Source organism: Psilocybe cubensis, chromosome 9, assembly GCF_017499595.1.
Source record: "Psilocybe cubensis strain MGC-MH-2018 chromosome 9, whole genome shotgun sequence".
In the NCBI taxonomy this organism is placed as follows: domain Eukaryota; kingdom Fungi; phylum Basidiomycota; class Agaricomycetes; order Agaricales; family Agrocybaceae; genus Psilocybe; species Psilocybe cubensis.
The window spans coordinates 1,784,743-1,806,979 of record NC_063007.1 but is presented as its reverse complement, the minus strand read 5'-3'; the positions used below and the strand labels follow the sequence as shown (position 1 = coordinate 1,806,979).

The following is a 22,237-nucleotide window of genomic DNA, read 5'->3' as shown; positions in this document are numbered from 1 at the left end:
ACAACAAAGTTGACCTATATTTCCGGAGCAACAAAATCTACCAAAATCGTAAGCGCCTCCAATTGGCCAGGATCTTGGCTGGCGTGGCGTATTACAGATTCCATGTAGTCGCTTCGTGGTATCCTACCGAATGAGAAGGAAATATCTCCAGTTTCAGGCCCGTCTTTGCGTAGGTGCGAAGTGTACTCGACCGCATATTCCATGGCCGCTTTACATTCCATAACTTTTTTGGTGCTTTCCTGGAGGACCTTGTCTTTCAGTAATTCCAAAGCTTTCTTGTACCGATCCTCCGTAACAACCGAGGGACCGAGAGCAAGCCGCCAGGCTAATGAAAACGAGTCCGATCCAGGTGGTGGTGTCAAACCTGCTTCAGACGCTAATCTTTCTTGTGTAAGATGAAGCAGACTTTGGAAGCGAACGCGATCGGCGATGTCTTCATCCTACGATACAGAGTGAATCATAACAAAAACAACGCAAAAAATGAATTCGACTCACATTGTGCAAAAGGTATCCAACAGAATTTTCTACCATCTCGTTTACTTCATTTTCTGACATTCTCATCATACCAAATAGCTGTCGCTCATGTTCGAGCACTTTGTTAACCTTCTTGATGATCTTCTCTTCGAATGAGGCTTCGCGCTCAATCGCTTTCTTTCTTTCTGCTAACAAATCGGCCGTTATCTGGTCCTTAAAATTCTTCATCGCGTCTTGCCACTGCCATGGGACATTATGGCCGTTGGTATTCCATCGCCCTCTGTCGTTGTCAAACTCCCGTTGTCTCCGCTCCAGTTCGCGTTCACGACGCTCTAAATCACGCTCCCTACGGTCAATCTCTCGCTCCCTTCGATCGAATTCCCGTTCGCGCCGCTCGAGAATAGATTCTCGTACATCCAATGCCGCTGTGGATTGACTAGGTGTGTGTTTGGGCGTAACTTTGGCCGGAACTGCACGTGCCTTCAGAGGAGGCGCTTTCTCACTTTGTTTTGCTAAAGCATCCCGAATCTCCCGTTGCTGTTGCGCGAACAGGGTCTGCATATCCTGAGTCACAACCGGTGTGTGCACGTCCGCCGCCTCCGTGTGTGGGACATCGAGTTCAACGGAATTGGTCGACTTTTCTCCAACGAAACTATATGCAGCGGAAGGTGTTCGTGCTAATCCCGATGATGTTCGTACCAATCCCGATGGCTCGCCAGTTGTTGGGACTTCGAATTCCGTTCTAACGGGAAAATAGGGGTCATTATCTTCTCCCCAGAGGAAGTTATAGGGGTTATCACGACGAGGGGGAGATGTATGGCTTGACAGAGGCACCAAACCTGCTTTTGTTGGTTCCACGTGCGCGGAGGGTTGTTGAACAACCGGATCGGTTTTTGTGGCAACTTGATGAACGGTTTCCTCCACAGTACGTTTCCCATCGCTTGCATTCTCGTTCTTCGGCGGCTGTGTTGACCCTTCTGCATTTGAACTGCTCATATCTGAGGATTTTTCGTTGGAAGAAGGCACTGGTAGATCCATAACGTGACTGCCTGAAATAAGTCCCTGTGTTTATAACGCATCAGGGTTCAAAATCAGACGTTCACCAACATGCATGCTCACTAAAACAAGACAATCGATAAAGGGATAGTTTTTGCGCGTCTAACGATCGGATATCGGAGTATATCTGAACTGCTGGAAGCTGTGGAAAGAATACGGAATCCAAATATATGTCATTTCCCGATTGCCACTTAGGATTGGCCTCGTGGCCGGAGTATGGTGAGTGCCATGCACGAGCCATCCCCACCTGAAATCGATGGTTGTTTAGGGCAAGTTATTATCTAACAAGTTCATATATCTGACAAAATGGAGCTAACTAGGATGCGCAGTACGGCTGATAATAAAGCTTTGAAGTAAGTATTACAAAGCCATGTTGGTACATCCGTCACTGAAGCTTCCCATTGGTCTCTGAGGGAAGCATGAGCTATGAGCGCTCGAAATGTCCGTTCGTGAGATACGACTCACGGTTCTTCATCGTGTGTCCCACGGGTCACCGTTTAAAAGTAAGCCGTCTAAAATACTCCTCACGCAAACTCTCCCTTATTATCCCCTCATTATTCCCTCATGAAACCCATTCTAACATCTAATATTTTTGATAATAGGTATCGACTACCAACAAAAGTCAAACCATACCATTACGACCTCATCGTTAAAACCGACCTTGAACAACTGAAGTTTGAGGGATTTGTTAAAATAAGGTCAAATCTACATGTTCGTTTTGTTGTTTCTGTGAAATTAATGTCGGGGTTTAAAGTCTGGACGTTAAAGATGACACATCAGAACTTGTCCTTCATGTAAAGGATTTGGAACTGCGGAAAGCGTAAGTCTCAAATTTTCCAAGAAGAACATTCATCTCATTTGATTAGATGGGTGTCGTCTGATTGCTGGACCTCAGAAAAGGATGTTGATATCTCCTCCATTGACGACACTCTGGAGCGGGTCACCTACAGGATGCCTGAAGCCCTTACAACAGGTTCTAAAGCTGCTTTAAATATCCGTTTCTCCGGAAGTCTTACCGGAAATATGATGGGATATTATCGATCGCGCTGGGAAACTCAGGGGAAGACACAATACTACTCATTGACGCAATTTGAGGTACGAACTTCCAGCTTTTGACTCTGCTCACAAATAATGCCTGAACATTCATGTACATTCGTTTTAGGCGACTGCTGCTAGACGAGCTTTTCCCTGTTGGGATGAGCCTCTTCTCAAAGCAACATTTTCTGTGATAATGATCTCGCGCATGGGCACCGTGAACCTAAGTAACATGTCCGTTGTCAGCGAGAGGCTTCTCGAGGAGCTCGATAGCAGCATAATATCAACCGATCGTAACAATCTCTTCTACCCTTTCTCGAAGGGGGAGTGGAAGGTGACCAAGTTCGATGTATCTCCCCCAATGTCCTCCTATGTCGTGGCGTTTGCGAACGGTCCTTTTGCGTTCATAGAAAGGTCTATTAAAATGCCTTTGAGTGGCAGAACTATTCCATTGCGGATCTACTGTGAGTTGTGGAAATACTCTTTTTCCGTGTTTCATTCTCAATGTGTGCATTCAGCCACTCCAGATCTCATTGGACAAGCACAATTTGCGCTTGATGTAAAAGCTGCCGCATTGCCGCTCTACGAAAAGATGTTCGGCGTCGAGTATCCGCTTCCCAAACTCGACACCCTTGTGGTGCGTGAATTCATGTATATCCAAATTCCAACCATTAAGTTACAAATAGGCGAGTGACTTTGACCCTGCTGCAATGGAGAACTGGGGTCTGATTACGGGACGGCTGAGCTCCTTGCTAATTGACCCTGACCGTCCTGATACTCGAGCGATGAAGGAGGTGGCATCAATCCAAAGCCATGAGGTGGCGCATATGTGGTATGCATCCTCGATCTTCGCCACTACTCATCTAAATCTATTGAAAGGTTTGGAAATATAACTACCTTGAAATGGTGGACATATGTTTATCTAAATGAAGGTATGCTGATTACACCTAGCAGGAACTACAAAAATTAACTAGAACGTAGGTTTTGCAACGCTTGTGCGTCTAAGATAACAATCCTATTGACGGAAATTATTGTTTATTAATACATGTAACTAGATCAGTGAAGCATTTTTCTGTGGTACGAAAATCTTTTATTGTCGATTAATCGGCTTACTCAAATCTTTACAGACAAGTATGATTCTAGTGTTTTAATGATAAATTGTACCTAACCTACCTCTAGGAAATACCCAGAATTTCGTCTTGGTATCGAATTTATTAATAAGCACCTTGTTCGAGCGCTTAAGCAGGACGCCAAGCTGTCCTCCCATCCTGTTCAAGTTGATTCCCCAGATGCTAGCGATATAAACCAAGTAAGTGAACCCACTTTGTCCTTGCATTGATCAAGTCTTGAACGCAATTATATGCATTAGATCTTCGACAATTTATCGTACTCCAAGGGAGCGTCTGGTATGATTAATTTGCTACGTTTCTCTTCATGCTACTTGTGCTGAAAAATTTGCACATTGAAGTACTTCTCATGCTGTCCTCTTTTGTGGGGGAAGAATCCTTTTTGAAAGGGGTTTCCATCTACCTCAAGAAAAATTTGTTTGGCAATAGTGTCACGCGCGACCTCTGGGATGGCATCAGCGCAGCTACGGGCCTCGACATAGGCGAGCTCATGAATTCCTGGATTACCGCAACTGGATATCCTGTAATCAGTGTTACTGAGAATGCGAACGGAATTATTGTGCGTCAAGATCGGTTCTTAGAAGCTGGACATGCATCTCCAGAGAATAATCAAACACTATGGTAATTCTTGCAAAATATATCCGTCCAAATAGGTATTTAACCTATTCATCTTTATAAAAGGACTGTACCGTTGGCAATCCTGATGATTGAAAATGGCCGGTCGGTTATTGATAGATCTGTCCTACTAAAAGAACGCGAGAACTTCATTGCCTTGGACACCAATAAACCATATAAGTTAAATGCTGGTACCCAAGGAGTTTGTACGTTTTCTGATCTTTTCACAATGTCCCAAGGGCTATAGACCTTACTTTTTTATAGATCTAGTTTTATATACACCTGAGCGCTTGTCTCTACTTGCTGCAGAAGCCAAGAAAGAAAATTCACTCCTTGACGTTAAAGACCGACTTGGCCTCATTCACGACACAATAGCGTTGGCTTTAGCCGGATATTCCAAGCTCAGCGTTGCCTTGACTTTTGTTTCCCAGTTCAATTTTGAGGAAGATTGTATGTTGGGTTTTCTATTACCTTTCGAAGTACTTACACATTCATATCTAGATATGGTCTGGCAAGCTATCTCTGATAATCTTGCAGATATTCAAGACATATGGTGGGAATTCCTCGCTATCACAAACAAGTTCCAAGAGTTCCGCCGGGTAAGCTTCAACATTGGGTTGAAAATCGTAACTGAGCTATTATCAGTCTCTCTATTCGCCTCTGGTATCAAAACTAGGCTATAACTATCCCGCCGGGGAACCTTTGAATGCAAAAATTTTGAGGACGCTAGCTATTTCGCAAGCATGTGACGCTGGCGATGAGTGGTATGCCTCAACTCTTAGCTTACTACAAATTTCGCATACTTATCACCCTGTCCAAAATAGCGTCGTTTCTGAGCTAAAACGTCGATTCGACGCCTATATAGAGACTGGGGACGACTCGCAGATACCGGTAGACCTTCAAAACACGGTTTACACGACTGTTCGTGTAAACTCCATGTTACCATTGACACCAAGACTAACTACGTTAACTACTGTGATGATATAGGCTACCCGATATGGTGGTATGAAGGAGTATAGAATTATGCGCAACATATACGATAATCCCAAGTCACCCACCCAGCAAAATTCGGCTATGTAAGTTTTTGACAAACCGAGATGTATCTGGCTAACATCACATACCTAAAATACCCAAGTTTTGCAATGGCAAACACGCAAGACACCGATCTGCTTGAAGAAACATTGATATTCGTATTAAATAATGCAAGAGATCAGGATATCTTGATTTTTGTCGTTGCGCTGGCCAAAAATTACAAGGCGAGAAGAATGTTGACAACATTCATAAAAGAAAACTACGACCAAGTGAGTTTTCCCAGATCCCTTGCAGATAAATATCCTGCTACTTACCGCTTTACAGCTTGTTGACCGATTCAAAGGAACCATGTCATTCAGCTATTTAATTTCGGTGGGTCAACAAAATGGCAGTAATCAGTCAGGAGACTAAGGCATCATTTCCCCAGCGAGCATTCCAGTTTTACTCCTCTAAACAGGATTATCAGGATATTGTTGATTTCTTCAAGGTAGGTTTTACTGTGATCTCAACAATGCTCATGTCCCAACCCCCGTTTTGTAACCTTGCAGGATAAAGACACCTCAGATTATAACAAGTCCTTAGCACAAGGTCTAGAAAGTATCCATACCAGAGCAAATTGCATTGAGGTACGATTTTTCTTCGGATGGTAGGTATCGTTACATATTTGACGCTACAAATGTAGAGGAATACGCGGGATCTAAAACAATGGTTGTCCAAGTTTTTGAATTGAACAAGAGTCTTTGTGGTTACTGTATAAATAAATTGTCGCTTTGTAAAAAATTCTGACTCAACCGATTTATTCAGCTACACAGTTACAAGGTCATAATGAAGTCCCTCATTCTACTACAATCTTACAATCTAATACTTCAACGACTTCCGTGCTTTATCAGATAATCTTTCTACGAATTCCCGTATATCCGCTTTCAGCACCTCTGGGCTCTCAGTGGCAGCAAAGTGACCTCCCTTGGAATGTTCTTTCCAAAATATAATATTCTTTGCCAACTCTGCCTTTGCCCACCAAATTGGAATATAGCCTATATCGTAGGGGAAACAGCTAGCTCCAAATTCGACTTCGCCTGGTACAATCTTGACATCGTTTTGAGGAGGAATCACCGGTGCACCATATTTGTAGATTCTAGCATGCCAAGAGCTTCCTGATAGGAGGTATAGCATTACCCAGGTGATGACCTTCTCAGGTTCCCATACGTAGCCTGGCTGAACAAGGGGTGTCATTTTGTCGAAAAGCCAGGAAAGCATGCCGATTGGCGAATCTGTTAAGCTATAGGCCAGAGTTTGCGGTTTTGTTCCTGCGATCTCACTGTAGCCCCATTCATCTGTGAAGAACCATTGACCACGTTCAATCCTCTTTTTTTGATCCGGGGTGAAGTCGCCTATTAGGAGCCTTAGATATGCCAAAGGGTGCGTGAAAGGAGAAGGCTGCTTTGCTGCCAAAAAGTTGATATGTATCCCAATGCAGGACTTTGGAAAAGATGACGCCATGGAGCGAAGGATGAAGGATCCCCAATCGCCGCCTTGTCCAATATATCTTGTGTAACCCAGCTTGAACATCAACTGGTTGCAGATAGATCCTATCTTGGAAATGGAGAAGTCCGCTTCCTTTTATTCCTCTTTCAATTATGGTGGTGTAACATAGCAAATCTACCCTTACCTTTGGAGATGAAGAAAACACAAATCCAGGAAGTGAAGGCGCAATAACGTGAAAGGCCTGTTGGCTTGGATCTTCAGGTTTGGTCAAACTCAAGAGATATTCGACCTATCAATCATGTCAATCTTATATATTTTTAAACACCCAGTTAACTGCGTACCTCTGTGAAATTTCCCGGCCACCCATGTAAGAAAAGCAGTGGAATAGCATCGGCTCTATCACTGCGGTGATGAACGTAGTGTAACTTGATGAGCTCGTTTCCTTCGGGGATATCGAGGGTGAACATCTTGTACGTTGAATTCAACTTGGCCTCGACTTTTCTCCAGTCATATTCCTCCCTCCAATATTTGACAAGGCGATCCATCACATTTCCAGGTACGCCATCTGCCCATTCCATTCCTTTGGGATGCTTAACATCCGGAACGATGCGAGCGTTTCTAACGCGCGCTTGTATCCAGTCAATGGTTGCATCGTCGATGTCAATGCGAAAAGGTTGTGGTTGTGACTCGTTGGACATTTAGAAGACAAGTAAGAAGACGGTATGAGATTGCTTTTTCGTCCCTGTATCAATGTCGTTTATATAGGTGAGCTTGCATAGCATACATGTACACGACTTTCCTTCAAGCTCGTGTCTGCATGTGTCACAGCTTGCCTTGATCTCTAATCCATTAGCAATATTTCTAATACTTGAGCTGGATGAGCAATTCTACTCCACTCTTCATTGTTGGAAAAATGATTTAGCGACTTTATTTTCGCGTCTCAAGTACCAGAATGAACGGAACTTTCATAATAATCTACTGCCCCGATATCACCGCAGTGTCATTGACTAGGTCGGTTTTTTCTGACCCAAATACCTGTTGTGTATCCTAGTGTTACTTTTCAAATGGGAAATATTGCTTGTCCTTCATTTGGCGGCCCAAAAAACCTCTTAGGATGGAAAAAGGTGGTCTATATATATTCTACTTTTAATGCAGAATTGGATTCGGAAAATAATGATGCAATGAACAACACCGTCTACTGGGAGAAAATCCCCTCCGTTAACTTAGCCGAAGTCTCGATAATAATCAACTTCAAACATCCCGGTGTTTCAGTATTGATGGAGTGACCGTTGAGGCAATGTTCGCTGTAATGCACGAAACTGTTCCCTGATCCTGCTTTTGCGCACCAAATGGGAAGATAGGTGATTCGTAAGGACAAAAACTGACAATCAAGTCCACCTTTACAAATGATCGCGCTGTCTACCTGTCGAGGTTAATATAGGGCAAGTTTGACACGAATCCAAGCTTGTAGTATCGCGACGGAATTGCCGTTAGAGAACAGTTTCTTCGCACTCCGAGTGAATATAATAACACTTACATTCATTCATGAATTACTGTATAATCATATTTCTTACTTTAATCAGTAGTAAAGCCTCCTAAAGGCATGAACGAAGAAAGCGGGAGGTTGCTTCCGATCCGAGATTGAAGTAATTGGCTTTATTATCAGCGAGGTCAAGATATTGCTAATTGCTAACACATGAGTCAAGAAAGAAGGTTGACATTGAAAGAAAAGCAATTTAATCTCAATTCACCATTATTCAGCGTGTTTCTTTTGACACCAACTAACTCAAAAGTGATCTGATCTCCTTGGCAATGAAGATCCCGGTTCCTGATTTTCGGCGTTTATTTTATGAGATGCTCGTTCTAAAAATAGATCACTGTTACCTTCACCGAATAGAAGATGCATCCGACAAAGACCAGGGAAGACTGGGTGAGAGGCCTGCTGTTTTGAGTTTTAAGGTTTAGGAATTCTGAGCAGATGTTGAATGATGTACATCTTTTTTTTTAGATAAGCAAAGGGGCGACCGGTGCAAGTTGACTTCCACAGTGGCAGGCGCCCTAAATCTCCTGGCCACCCGCGCAAAAAAGTAGTTGAACCGCTTCATTGATTTTGCTACGGTGGTATGCATACAATACAACGGTTTTTTCGTTCTGATTGAACATCCTTTAAGCCGAGTTTAAATTACCCTCCGCGCGTTTCCAATAGGTGGCCGAGGTTGAACAAAAATCAGGCTCTTGAGGCTCTGCAGGCGAATTGTGTTCACCCATTGCCCAAATGACAATTGAGCAATTATGATCAAAGTAAATGTGTACACATAATCTACAATAGATAAGTAGAAAGAGGAATATACAAGTGTTGCGTGAGTCCTTAAGCCCAATGATAATGATGATAAGTTAGTTGTAAAAAGAAAACCAATTGGCAGAATATTAGGTCCGAATCTAATAAAGTGTTGGGAAAGCTGTCCATATATGCCAAAAGCTCCGCAAGACGAAAGCGAATCAACACCGCTCGTACATGCAGATATAAGCCTTGGCGTGAAGAACCTCCTCCAGAGTCGTTAGTCTTACAGTAGTGTCGCTAATATATGCCCATTGTCTTTCAGATGCCGGCTTGGGGGCATCAGAAGGAGGATCGGAATTTGTGTCTGCTTTCTCTTGTCCAGCGGTATCGGAGGTGGATTCAGTCCCCTTTCCATCACCGTCTGCTCCAGCAGCGCGAGCAGGTCGAGAAAGATTGTCAGGCAGAGCAGTGTATGCAATATAATGGCCACCAAGCTAAACCGAGCGTAAACATATGAGCACCAACACAAGTAAAACAGGAAAACTCACCATATTCCCGATATGCACCACGACGGCGTACAGCCGGTACATGCAGCTCTCCTCTTTCTCCTTCACTTTGCTCTCTTTACCCTTGCCTTTTTTACCCAGTCCGTAATCTTCTTTTCTTGGCGCTAAGAATGGCAGAAGGTCGAGATGTTCAGGGAAAGAGACGTAATCCTCAAGTTTCTTGAACCCATGAGAAAATGACATCAAGGGTGTCTTCGCGGTCTGTTGAAACCGTTTGAAATGTATTACAAGTACTGGAGGAGGAACCGCGATGAGATATCGCTTATACGCTGGCCGCATAATGACCGGCTTGGGTGGCTTAGGGGCCTTCTTCGGTGGTGAAACCTTTGTTGCCTGCGCTTGCGGTATAGAGGCAGCAGTCGCAGAGGATTCAGGAACGGATTTGGTACCATTGGCCAAGCTAGACGCGATGGTAGCATTTTGAGACCCTGAACTTCTCAACGAATCAGCGGAGACTGATGTGCCTATAGAAGTATCGCTCTCGTCGCCTGAGCTATCGTTGTCGGTAAAAGTCGATTCTGCGTATGACCTCCGCTTTTGATACTTTGGTCGGCCAATTTGAGGAATAAGAAGAGAATCCTTGGATCCAGAAGACGTATTGAAGCCATAAAGAGCCTGCGTAAGCTTTGGGTTTGGAGTGGGAATGGACGGAGGCACCGGGCCGCTCGTCGCGCCTATGAGTCGTGCATAGGAGGCGCTGCGATTGGCATCAGCATTGTCGCCCAAAACTTTGTTATCTGCGATTGAATTGTGCGGGTCGGTGGGCCATTGAGGTGTTTCTGGAGGAGAGGTTGTTGAGATAACGGGGATAGGCATTCCACCAGGACCGGAGCGTTCGACCTTTGTATTCGCGCTCGCGCTCGAACTTCCCTCTGACATGGCTGATAATGAGACTTGAGAGTCGCCACTATCATCACTTTCTTTGGCCTGTCCCAGACTCAAATCAGACGCGGAAGTAGTAGCTGTTGGCAGTGATGATATTGAGCGGGTATCGCTGTTCACGTCGGCTTGTGAAAACATAGACACTGTTGGTGTGGAGATGGAGGTTGGAATGTGCACCGCCGCGCTAGCCGAGAGCGACGAGGAGACAACCTGGAGGGGATGTGGTATCTTTTTTGCCGGGGGATTGACGACACCATTTACAGTCATCGGATCGTTCTTGGCCGTGCCGCCTTCAAAAGGCAAACGATCTTCTTCCTCTTCTTGATCTTCCTGGTCCGAGTCCTTTTCCTTGGTGCCATGATACATTCCATTTTGTATTTTCCAGCACCTCCTACACCCCACCATGTTATCGCCATCCAATACCTCCACCGCAGTGAACATCCGTAGACACTCCTCGAGGCCCGAGAGATTGCGTATTCCAATTCCCAACCACGTCGCACCAGCACTTTTCTCATGTGAATTCAGGCCGCCCGGTGCATGTGTCGACAGAGGCCGTGTGTTATGACCGGAATGATTGTGTAATAATGGTGGCTTGAAAATGGCGAATGGGTTGTTTGAAGACGAGGACACAGCGACATCAGCAAGAATCTTGCGCAGATACTCTGCCTCAGCGTTGCTGGGTTTCGGGGGTTTCGGAGATTTAGAACGTTGGACATGAGGGAATATGGAAGGAACCGCGGATGAGGAATTGGAGGCAGGTGCCAGGGAATTATTTGACTGTGAAGATATTGACGGATTCGGTAGCGTTTTGGAAGGTTTTGAGCTGGGGATACCAGAACTCGACGCCTCTGTACTGGATGAAACGGCAGATCTTCCGTCAGAAGATATCCTTCTTGTATCCGAGGTAACTTCCTTCGCTGACTTCGACGGGGGTACGATTGCCGACAGTGATTTTTGGATGCCAAGGTCGGCCACTTCGATGGCAGCCTCTTTTATTTCCTTCATATGACTCCCCAAACCTCCGCCGCGATCCATAGACCTGCTTTTCCTATCCTTGACCTTCTTATCCTTGTCTTTATCGCTGCCCTTTGGCCTTCCCAAACCAACAGACATACTAATCCTCCGCCCGATCTTTGCCCAACTGTCGTCCTGCTTTGACTTCTCCTTGCTACTACCATGATCTTTTTTGCTGTCTTCTGTATCTGTTGAGTCACTTTGGCCGACATTGCCCTTATCCTTCCGATCAATCTTCGGCTCGATGAATTCCACATGCTTATCATCGGGGCCAGTCACATTGACAAGGATGTGAGAATGCTCGCTCTCCGCCCCGCCATCGTCTTGTCGGTCAGGTTCTTGCAAGGTGGTTTCGAATGGTGGGACGCTCTCGATTACTTCCACAGCAGGTGCCAAGGTTTGATGAGATATCTCGGGTGTATTGGAATCGGGCACGGACACACCAACCGGCACATCAAGACTTCTTCGTCGTGGGGGCTCAGAAACATGTTGTTCATCATCAGTCCCTAATTGTTTGATTTCCCGTTCGGTACGTGGACTTGGAGGTACAGAAGAAGAGCGCTGCATTTCAACAAGGTGATTCGGCGCAAGAGGTAGATGTGCTGAAAGCTTGCGCGAATCCTTCGACTGCCCTTGACTGGAACTCCCGGGGAATGCAGTGAGACGGCCGACAATCTTCTTGAATCGATCACGCTTCCTGTTGTGAGGAAGATAATCCTCTGCCTTGATGCTCAAGCTAATATCGTTGAATTCTTCGTAGGTCTGAGATACGTGTTTGCATTTTTGGCAAACAAGAATGCTAGTTAGCTGGCCGCTGAAAAGCATGTCGGCAAATGATAGAAGGGTAACATCGTCTTTGGGGTCCTTGGCTTGGTCTGGTGACGATTCTATTGATGTCGATACTACCTCTTCGACGTTCGATGCTGGCTCAGTCGATTTCGACGACGATTCTGGGACAGAAATCGATGGAGGGTTACCAGACGTTATTGTAGTCCTTCTCCGTTTTTTTGGCAGTTTGGGTGGAGGAGGCTGGCGCGTCTTTATTATCTATGGAAAAGACTGGTAAGATTAAGGAGAACAAACCCAACGGATAAAAAAGTAGAAGGCTCTAATGAAAGGGAGGTGCGTCGTCATCACAATTGACGCAAAGTGGTGGAAGCTCGGAGAAATTCTGAAAATAGGAAATAGCTTACATCCTGTTCTTCCATGCGCATGGCATCCAATAGAATACGAAGAAATTCGTGGGCGTCTTGCTGAGCGAAATCCAAATATTGGTCGTATTTTTGTCCGAGGGCATTGAGAATGGATCTAGGATAAATGCCGGATTAGTGGTCCGATTCAAGAAGTATGGATATCTTGTGATGCTAATGGCTCACTTTGGACTAAGTGTGTCTCTTCGTCTGTTCCTCTGGCTATCCCAAGCTTTATACACCAAGGTGAGAAACATGTCTCCGATGGGCATGCTATTTACCCAAGCATGTTCATAAGGTCCAGCGAGATTGTGTCCGTTCGTAAGCTGAGGAGATCTTCGAGAAATGATGGGTGTAGCTGCTTTGCGCTGAATCTCGGCAGGAATGGGATCGAAATGTACGAGATCGGAGAGCAGACGCGTTGCAATCAGCTTTTAGAAAGATCATATCAGCAAATTCCAAGGATAAAATGTATGCCACTTCGCAGCAGACGCACCCCTTGCAAGACCGAGTTCATGAAGCAGGTATTTCCATGGTTTATTAAGCCCGGAGGTAGGTAGGCCGTCCTTTCTCGCTCTTCGCGTTCTTTTCTCTGTTTGTAAAGCTCTTGCGGGGTCAGGCTCTTCGACTTTGCCATAAGAATGGTTGACAATGGGCGCCGGTGAAGATAAGTCCCAGTTGCGCCCGACAGTGGACCTTGATATAGATGAAAGGTCGGGTGAGAGCATGTATAGTGTTGACCTGTATTTGGATTAGATAGCCCCGTGCACGTGCTGCGGCTGCTGCGACTCCGTCCTCTCCCTCTCCTCGACCCGACTCCCCAACTAAATCCTGTCCTCAGCTGGCACTGCAATCCACTGCGAGCACTGCGCAGCTAGCTCGTATTCGGAAAAACTGCACTTTTGAGATGGAATGCTAAGTGTTGACTCACAACAACCGGATCACCACGATGGCGGATCATGCATGAACTTCGTGTTGTGCTGGCAAGCTAGATGCTGGCGTCGTGCAAGTCACTGGACTGGACACTTTATACCTCCGAATCTTCCAGTCGGAGGAATGCGACATTTAGAAGGTGCATTTCCCTGTGGTGTTTGTTTGCATGGACTTCTTAAAGCTCCGCGTCACCTTGATACTCACACTTGACCTCCATGCACCTGGATGGTCAACTCATTAACAAATTTGCAGCCAAGAGCCAGCGTGAAACCTCGCGGGTGTATCTTCAGGCGGGTGCGTATGCTACTCAAATTTCTCTCCGATCGTTGTATCTAGAAGGAATTAACAAATTGCAACGCCTCGTCTCGAACCTCTCTGGGCCTTACCTATCCTTGATAGAACTCTCCTCTCCCATGAGGATATAATTAGACTTGGAAGCAGAGTGGAGCAACAAAACTTTTGATACTTCCTGGCCTTTTCTCGTCTTAAGCTAGATTTGATGCCTCTCCTTCCTGGGCTTCACTGTAACGCTGTCATCTCGGACACTATTATGCTGATACAGGCAATATCCGTCTTCTCCTTTGAGGGCTTGTGATCTCTCTAAATTTGAGGTCCTAGTTTCTATAAAGCCACTCGTCGATGCCCCAACTTCACGAAATTCTCGACCCAGCCATTGATGTTGCTTTCTCGATACCAGGATCTGCATTTTTCGACAATGACAACGACAGTCATTAGAGGTGAAATATCTTCCAATTACTATGTAGCGCCCATAATAAACCCTTGTTTTAGTCGACGAGTCCCAACAACATTCTTACCGTATTCCACGGGATCTCCACCATTGCAACTATGCCTTCGAACCCTTATCCATCCCAACAACGTATAAGCCACCAAGACACGATACTCTGCCGTTTGACGTCAAAGAAATTATTCTCAACTTGATTGATTCACCCAGAGACTTCGCTTCATTGGCACTCACAAGCCGGGACTGGGCGTCTACTATCATTCCTGACTACTTATATCGCGAGCTTAGCATCCCCATCAACCACTCAACAATATGGAAAGTTTTTGCAGAACGTCCTCATCTCGCCAAATGCACTCACACTCTGCGTCTCCTGGAACCCGCGCGCAACAAATCAGGTGCGCCGCTCGAAGTCTCCGGGCCGTCTGAGGATACGCTTCGCAACATGTCGCTCGCTCTGGAGGGATTCACATCTCTTCGGAAGTTTTGTTGGGCAGGTTCTCGCAGTACATTACAAATCGACCAATCTTTTCTACAGGCACTCGCACGGTGTCCTGCATTGGAAGAGTTGGACTTGGGGCCCGTGTCGCTTCAGAGTGATCACCAACTACCGTCGCTATCATCCGTCAGTGTTTCTCCACATGGGCAAAACGCTCCTTTCTCACCTGCTCCATTCATTAGCTATGGAGATTCCCTTGCCTTACTAAACTCATCTTGAAAGGCGACTGGGATCTGACTGGTGTTGACTTCCTCTACCTTTCTTTAATTAACAACTCCCCAAATTTGGAGGTCTGTTCACTGTTCGAAATTTAAACCATTTGCAACTGACCATCTTGCCATTTCAGGAACTGTCTATACTTTTTGGTCCAGCTTCGAGCCACTTCACCTCATGTCCCTTGCCGAAACTGCGAAAACTACACTTGTGGCACGACTCACTGTACATCCAATTCCCCGAATCAGAGCTGTATCCTTTCGACGTTCAAATTCTGAACTTTCTACGGAATCATCCCAACATCGAAGACCTCCGTTGGCTAACCTGGTCTTGGAACAGGCTTACATTCCCTTCTGGCTTTCTGCCCTCTCTCAAACGCCTTCGCGCTTACGGTCACCTTTACCGAAGTCTGTTACAGGACCCCACTCTTATTGATACACGAAAGTGGGAATGTATTTCCAGAGCTACATTGACCGCCGACATGCCCATCCTTGAACAACTGGATCTAAGTTGCCTGAAAGAGATGCGCCTTCTCAATTTCGAGGGTTTCGATTCTCTGAAGCAGCTAGCTGAGATCGCGCCGTCCATCACCACATTAGCCATTCCGAGCTTTGGACCCCCAATGAATATCAACTGTGGCACGCACTCGACTCCACCGGGACGGATCCCATCAATGGTTGAACTTGATCTCGTACGTACATTCTATCCCGTTCAGCGGATCAAAATATCACTAACAACTTGTAATCTCATTCCCTATCAAAATAGGAAAACTACATCGACTGCCTTGCTCACTTCCCTTCCCTCGAGACCCTCCTTGACACACGGCTCTGGTCAGCTATACTCCGGCTGAGCACAGAAGAGCGCAGCGAAGCCGTAACACAACTGACTTCGCGATGCCGCAGCCTGTCACGGCTGAATTACTGGGATCGTCTCCGTCACGCGGAGATGGACATCATTTTCTCCAAATGTGAAGACGGTCGGGTTTCCTGGAGGGAGGAGCCCAGTCAGGAAGAAAACTGGGAGCGCTTTGGCGGCCTGTGAATGTAATTTTATGACGGACCGTTGCGACCTTCATCTTTGATACGCTTTTACTGCATTCGGATCTAATTTATCTATCCCATGACATCCCGTCTCAGACAATAATACCATCCAAATAGCAAAAAAAGAGGTTGGAATCTCAGGCATCGCCTTCCATCATAATTCCATCTCAACTTAAAGAGAAGGATTTCGATTTATCATTGTTATCAAACTATGATGAACCCTCAACTGTGTCCTGATGACAATACGTAGTTTGGAGAATATTCGGGTATGTTTTAGATGGGCGGCCAATCATTCATTTTGCATAGTCTGCACTCCCACGGTTAATTGTATAGATCAAGGTACAGCTTCAACAAATTCTACTGTTGTGAGCCCATAATAATGACATCTCTTTGACCTATTCTAGAAAGAGCGATTCTAGCGACAAGAACCGTGGGGGCCATTCCCTAGAATGCGCCGTTAGCCTTGCATCGAGAACACTTCTCCTGGAAAGACACACCCCTACCACAGTCACGATAGCCTGTGCATATAGTTTTCCATACGAAAGTGGGGTCCGTAAGTCGTCTGAAGCTGGTGTAACATTGAAAATGGCAAAGACCAGAACCGAAAGGGAGTAGGCAGCAGCAGATTCTACTAAGATCGTAATTATGCGCTGGAAACGGTGATTGCTGGAAATACCGGTCCATTGAGTAGATGATGTATGTATTTTGTACGCGATCAGCGTTGTTGCCATGATGGTAGTCCCAAAAGAAATAAACGCTTGTGCAGTTTGCATGTCGTTCGCTGAAACGACCTCTTGTATCGTCGGGAAACTGCCCGATACCAATGCTATAGCTGTTACTGCGGTGAATAGTACTGATTGAAATTATTCTGGTTAGAAACTACCACACAGTAAGATACTCGTGCCGCGTGGAGTTCACAAACGCACCCGTTTCAATCAAAAGACAGAACAGCAGAATGTAACCAATGCGCCATGACTTGCCCCACACATGGTAACATCTCCAAATCTACATCAAAATTGTATCAAAATCTACAATTCAAAGGAAAAGATTTTACCAATTGAACACTAACCAAAAGTGCGTCGGCCATATCAAATACCCCGTAAAAGAAGATGTTGCCTATAATCATCAACGTCCTAGCAGACTCCCTATCCCCTAGAGTTATCGAATCATAAATATCGTTCCTTGTCGTACCATCGTTGACGAAAGATAGCTGTAACATGCGCCACTGGACGGCGCACTCGCAGAGGCAGGTGACATACAATATCGAGATGGCAAAAAGGACAACATTACGGCTGAAATTGGGGGCTTTTTCGAACGCTGATATCCGGGATTGTCAGAAACATCCTGCACGTATCACCAGCTGTCTGATAGAATTAAATTTCTTACTATAAAAATACATGGTACCTGTATATGTACAGGTGTACATCCCTAATTAAACGCGTACATTAAATCTGGCATGAAATTTAGGTAGACTATATCTTAGAAGATTATAACTCGCCCATGAGAAAGGTATATATCATAGTCGAATTCAAGTCCGCGTTTATGACGCTTGAATTATTGCCGTGGCGGCCGCGAGCAGGCGGAGATGGTGTAGCCGACATGTTGAACATAAGAGAGTGCTTAAAGGACGTCTCTTATATTCTGTAATGAGTAGTGGGACTGCATGAAATACAGGCCACCAGAAAAAAACATATAAAGGATTGTAGATGAAACGCGATGACACGTCCGTATATTTCGCATTGACAAGTTTTAAGGATAGCCGTCTCGGTAACAATTCTTATGGCGCTGAGTTGACATCGCAGTCTACCAAGAAAGTAAGTGGAGATGCCTGAATTCAAATTTTTCTGCGAACTCTTGATGAAAAAAAGAGACGCCACAAGGGCGAACATGGTGTATCGGCGCACGCAGGCAGCTGCCACCGAGCATGAAACTGGTATTATTGACATACTCTCTCTGTTGAGAGGGAGTCGCACAATCAAATGCCATTCTGTTGTGCTATAGAATCATAATGGGCACCTTGTTCCCGCTCTCGCGCATGTTTATTGGACCCATTCCTATAAGGATTAAATGGAACCTGCAAGTACCAGCAACTCAGAACCCCGTACTAAAGTTTGTGTGATAGCGGCACCAGGGCGGCACCCAAAAATAGGCCCAAGTGTTCTTCATGTACGGAATTGTTTAGGGATTCCGGTTAACATCAACAGGAATCGGAAAACCTATTCAACTCAATTTGGTCTTACCTTCGCCTGTGGAACTTAGAAGATACCAGTGAGAGACTTATCATCCAGTTTAAGCCATAAAATGTACTATAAGATAAGACAATGCACTGCGTTGAAGTCTAGTAAACACATCTTTCACCTCCACTCAATGGCAGAGCCAAGCCAGGCTTTGTACAAGGCTGAATTGATTCGACACGCTATGGAGGTGGATGCCCTTAAATATGGTTCATTCACCCTTAAGTCGGGGCGGTGCGTCAGAATTGTATTAAATGATCATAACTCATGGACGACTCACCGTATTCTTGTAGAATTTCCCCATATTTCTTTAACGCAGGGCTCATGTGCACTGGACCCATTCTGGCTACGCTAGCAACTGGGTATTCCTCTACTATTGCACAAGCATTGAAGGATGGTATATTCCCTGAGTTTGACGTCCTGTTCGGCCCAGCCTATAAGGGCATCTCTTTCGCTTCCAGTGCTGCTATGGCACTATATAATCAGCACGGTATTTCAATTGGCTTTGCCTATGATAGAAAGGAGGTAAATACCTACGCAGAGGGTGGTAAAATGGTAGGAGTACCTGTCGTAGGAAAACGTGTGGTCATCCTCGACGACGTGATGACCTCGGGAAAGGCAGTGCGTGGTGCAATTGAGACGATTCGGCACCACGGCGGTGAAGTTGTTGGTTGCATTCAAGCACTCGACAGGCTAGAGGTCGGACAGAATGGCGTCAACAGCACCGTGAAGGAGATTGAAGGAATGATTGGCAAAGGCAGAGTAATCTCTATATTTACTATGAAGGACCTCATGATATGGTTGGAAAGCCAAGGTTTAGTTAGGGAACTGGAGGGTTTGCAAGCATATTGGGACCAGTATGGCTTAAAATAATGGCCTGGATGATCGTGGAACTAAGCTTTCGCATTTCCTTCATGATGTATTTGATAGAGCCAAAAAAGAAAATCGGCTATATTTGCCATCGGTGGGATAGGGTCAGTGAGAGAGTTTCCGCCCGATTTAGGCTGAAACTACGGATAAGATAAGATAGTGTACCTGCAGTCCTTTAAAACATCTCTTCCATCTAAGCTCAATGACAGAGCCAAGCCAGGCTTCATATAAAAAAGATCTAATCCAGTACGCCATGGAGGTGGATGCGCTGAAATACGGCTCTTTCACCCTCATAGCAGGGCGGTGCGTTAAGCTCGTCACCAATAACCCATAACCCAGGGACAAACCATCATATCCATCTAGAACGTCTCCGTATTTTTTTAATTCAGGGCTCATGTGCACTGGTCCCATTCTCGCTACGCTAGCGGCTGCGTATGCATCTACCATTGCACAAGCGTTAAAGGATGGTTCATTACCTGAATTTGACATCCTATTTGGCATGGCCTATAAAGGAATCCCATTCGCGTCGAATGCCGCTGTGGCGTTATATAGCCAACATGGAATCTCAGTGAGTGTTGCTTACAATAGAAAGGAGGTGAAAGATCACGGAGAGGGTGGTATAATGGTCGGAGAACCGGTCAAAGGGAAACGTGTGGTCATCCTCGACGACGTGATGACATCGGGAAAGACAATACATGGTGCCATTGAGACGATTCGTCAAAATGGGGGTGAAGTTGTTGGCGTCATCCATGCGCTTGATAGGCAGGAAGTGGGACAGGACGGAGTCAGTAGCGCTGTAAAGGTAATTGAGGGACTAATCGGCGAAGGCAGAGTCTTCTCTATTCTCACTATGACGGACCTCATGATATGGTTGGAAAGAAAAGGTTTAGTTAAGGAACTCGAGAGTTTGCAAGCGTATTGGGATCAATATGGTTTAAAGTAATGGCCTGGAGGATCCTCGCCACCGAGGGCTCATTCGTGCGACCAAGCTTCTGCAAGAAGACATTTCCATTATGTAGTTAACAATACCACAAAGGATTATTGTCTATACTTGCTACCTACGGCATTGATTCTTGTGAGCTTGTCTTACTGCACCTATCTACTTTCAGGAATGTGCCTGGTGTTCTCGAAGAGGTCACAAGGATGAGTTAACTTCATTCTGAAGTAGGTATTCATGGATCATATTCATTGAGATCGGAAGCGAACAATTGTCTATCAGCCTTTCCGCTAGGCAAAGAAAGCCCTAGCAGTGTATCAAAGAATATTCAAATGAGATGAAAGCTGTTGTTGATCACATCACATGGGGAGCCCGTGTTTCGCCTGTAGCTGAGGCCTCAGCAGACAAAGGTAAATTATTCCTGGTTTCAATCCCAGATATATGTGAGATAGTAGATGCAAATGAACCATCGGATCTAGGCAAAGCAACACGAGCAACAAGAATTGTTGGAGCCATTCCCTGATAAAAATTGTTAGACGTTCGTCAAGAGCATCGAGGTGAATGGACATACCCCTATCACGGTGACGATAACCTGTGTACAAAGCTTTGCATAGGAAAGGGAGTAATGTAAATTGTCCGTAGCTGGTATGAGGTTAAAGATGGCGAAGACGAGGATCGAGAGAGAATAAACAGCAGCGGACTCCACCAAAATCATCACAATGTGTTTAAAAAGGTTTCTGCTGGAAGAACTGGACGGAGTGGACAATTTGTGAATCTTATATGCAATAAGAAACGTGGAGATGATGGTGGTGGCAAATGAGATTAATGCTTGTGCACTTTGCATATCGTTTGCCGAGACCACCTCTAGAACGGATGGTAATTTACGGGACACAAGTGATATACTGATCTCTCCAGCAAACAATGCTAATTCGATGGCGTAATAACGGATGATCAGATTTTGTGCCATTTAGCTTCGAGACATAAGCATACCAGTTTCGATAAATAGGCATACTAACAGGGCTGTGAGGATGCGCCGAGACCGTCCCCAGACATGGAAACATCGCCATATCTAAATTGGCAGTGGTCAGAAAATTTTGTTGTCAATAAAGAAAAAAGGACTGACCAACAGTGTATCGGCCACAATGAACACCCCATAAAAGAAAGAATTGCCCACAATCATCAACATTTCCAACTCGCTATCTGCAATGATAATTGATTCAAAAATGGTTGATCTAGAGTGTCCCCCGGTGATAAAGGACGCTTGCAGTAGGCGCCATTGAACAGCACATTCGCATATGCAGAGGAGATACGGTATTGTCACTGCAGACAATACAATGATTCGGTTGGAATTAGGGTTCTTTTTGGTTACTGGCGTATTGCATTTTGAATGTCATGAAATAACTTGCTGTCCGAAGATCTGCTCACGGTAAAGATACATAGTAATTATGTATGTCGAAGTATACATTCCTGTTGGCAACTTCAATTATTGATTAAAGGATGAGAATAGATGACCCACCCATGAGGGCATTATACAGAAGAGTGGAGTTGAGGTCAGCGTTGATAATTCCTCTCTCATCAACATGGTAGCGGCGAATAGGAGGTGGTAGGGAGCACGACATGTGTACCCCAGGGCCGGATATAAAAACACTTTATACGTGACAAACGCGTCCTGGCGTGACGCCCCGTCTTTGACCCCTGTTGCATCGGAAAGATACTGATGTAGCACCGATGCTACACATGCAGCATTATTAGCGCGCTTGAGTTGATATCTCACTGGAATGGTCGAGGACGTGCTGAAGCCCTACTCCTTTCAAACGCGTGGCGTACAGAATTATTGGGCTATACTTTGACTGGAAGGACGCAAGAATCCGGATGGATTGCCACGGAGGTCGTCGTAGAGGCGACTCTAAAACCTTTTCTGATAGGTGACTGACGTGGCGCCCGTAGTCGCGGAACAGTGTATTAGCCTCGACTGCCACGTAATGGACGTGATGATACCTCGAGAACGTGGCTGC

At 45.4% G+C, this 22,237-nt stretch overlaps 8 protein-coding genes across 8 annotated transcripts; 4 read left to right on the top strand and 4 right to left on the bottom strand.

The window, feature by feature from the left end:
- Positions 1 to 14: 14 nt before the first annotated feature.
- JR316_0010006 (uncharacterized protein) lies at positions 15 to 1,512 on the bottom strand (the record flags this gene model as incomplete). Its single annotated transcript, XM_047895683.1, has 2 exons — positions 15 to 440; positions 496 to 1,512. The coding sequence occupies 2 exons, from the start codon at positions 1,510 to 1,512 to the stop codon at positions 15 to 17; spliced, it is 1,443 nt and encodes a 480-aa protein (XP_047745402.1).
- Positions 1,513 to 1,836: 324 nt separating this feature from the next.
- JR316_0010005 (Aminopeptidase 2, mitochondrial) lies at positions 1,837 to 6,069 on the top strand (the record flags this gene model as incomplete). Its single annotated transcript, XM_047895682.1, has 22 exons — positions 1,837 to 1,883; positions 2,133 to 2,228; positions 2,285 to 2,350; positions 2,397 to 2,625; positions 2,693 to 3,029; positions 3,084 to 3,202; positions 3,252 to 3,397; positions 3,445 to 3,497; positions 3,756 to 3,874; positions 3,935 to 3,971; positions 4,034 to 4,313; positions 4,374 to 4,513; positions 4,572 to 4,757; positions 4,809 to 4,906; positions 4,953 to 5,071; positions 5,132 to 5,228; positions 5,295 to 5,383; positions 5,443 to 5,608; positions 5,664 to 5,711; positions 5,767 to 5,826; positions 5,888 to 5,965; positions 6,022 to 6,069. The coding sequence occupies 22 exons, from the start codon at positions 1,837 to 1,839 to the stop codon at positions 6,067 to 6,069; spliced, it is 2,658 nt and encodes an 885-aa protein (XP_047745401.1).
- A 128-nt stretch (positions 6,070 to 6,197) lies between these two features.
- On the bottom strand, positions 6,198 to 7,522 carry JR316_0010004 (Putative epoxide hydrolase; the record flags this gene model as incomplete). The annotated part of the gene is made up of 3 exons (XM_047895681.1): positions 6,198 to 6,956; positions 7,009 to 7,113; positions 7,166 to 7,522. 3 exons carry the CDS (start codon positions 7,520 to 7,522, stop codon positions 6,198 to 6,200), a joined length of 1,221 nt encoding a protein of 406 aa, XP_047745400.1.
- A 1,801-nt stretch (positions 7,523 to 9,323) lies between these two features.
- Positions 9,324 to 13,274, bottom strand: JR316_0010003 (Ubiquitin carboxyl-terminal hydrolase 16; the record flags this gene model as incomplete). The annotated part of the gene is made up of 5 exons (XM_047895680.1): positions 9,324 to 9,599; positions 9,654 to 12,614; positions 12,761 to 12,875; positions 12,944 to 13,188; positions 13,254 to 13,274. 5 exons carry the CDS (start codon positions 13,272 to 13,274, stop codon positions 9,324 to 9,326), a joined length of 3,618 nt encoding a protein of 1,205 aa, XP_047745399.1.
- A 1,055-nt stretch (positions 13,275 to 14,329) lies between these two features.
- Positions 14,330 to 16,182, top strand: JR316_0010002 (uncharacterized protein; the record flags this gene model as incomplete). Its single annotated transcript, XM_047895679.1, has 5 exons — positions 14,330 to 14,417; positions 14,480 to 15,054; positions 15,111 to 15,218; positions 15,275 to 15,832; positions 15,907 to 16,182. The coding sequence occupies 5 exons, from the start codon at positions 14,330 to 14,332 to the stop codon at positions 16,180 to 16,182; spliced, it is 1,605 nt and encodes a 534-aa protein (XP_047745398.1).
- Positions 16,183 to 18,548: 2,366 nt separating this feature from the next.
- On the top strand, positions 18,549 to 19,288 carry JR316_0010001 (Orotate phosphoribosyltransferase; the record flags this gene model as incomplete). Its single annotated transcript, XM_047895678.1, has 2 exons — positions 18,549 to 18,649; positions 18,709 to 19,288. 2 exons carry the CDS (start codon positions 18,549 to 18,551, stop codon positions 19,286 to 19,288), a joined length of 681 nt encoding a protein of 226 aa, XP_047745397.1.
- Positions 19,289 to 19,487: 199 nt separating this feature from the next.
- JR316_0010000 (Orotate phosphoribosyltransferase) lies at positions 19,488 to 20,228 on the top strand (the record flags this gene model as incomplete). Its single annotated transcript, XM_047895677.1, has 2 exons — positions 19,488 to 19,588; positions 19,649 to 20,228. The coding sequence occupies 2 exons, from the start codon at positions 19,488 to 19,490 to the stop codon at positions 20,226 to 20,228; spliced, it is 681 nt and encodes a 226-aa protein (XP_047745396.1).
- Positions 20,229 to 20,576: 348 nt separating this feature from the next.
- On the bottom strand, positions 20,577 to 21,189 carry JR316_0009999 (uncharacterized protein; the record flags this gene model as incomplete). Its single annotated transcript, XM_047895676.1, has 2 exons — positions 20,577 to 20,741; positions 20,914 to 21,189. The coding sequence occupies 2 exons, from the start codon at positions 21,187 to 21,189 to the stop codon at positions 20,577 to 20,579; spliced, it is 441 nt and encodes a 146-aa protein (XP_047745395.1).
- Between the last annotated feature and the right edge of the window lie 1,048 nt (positions 21,190 to 22,237).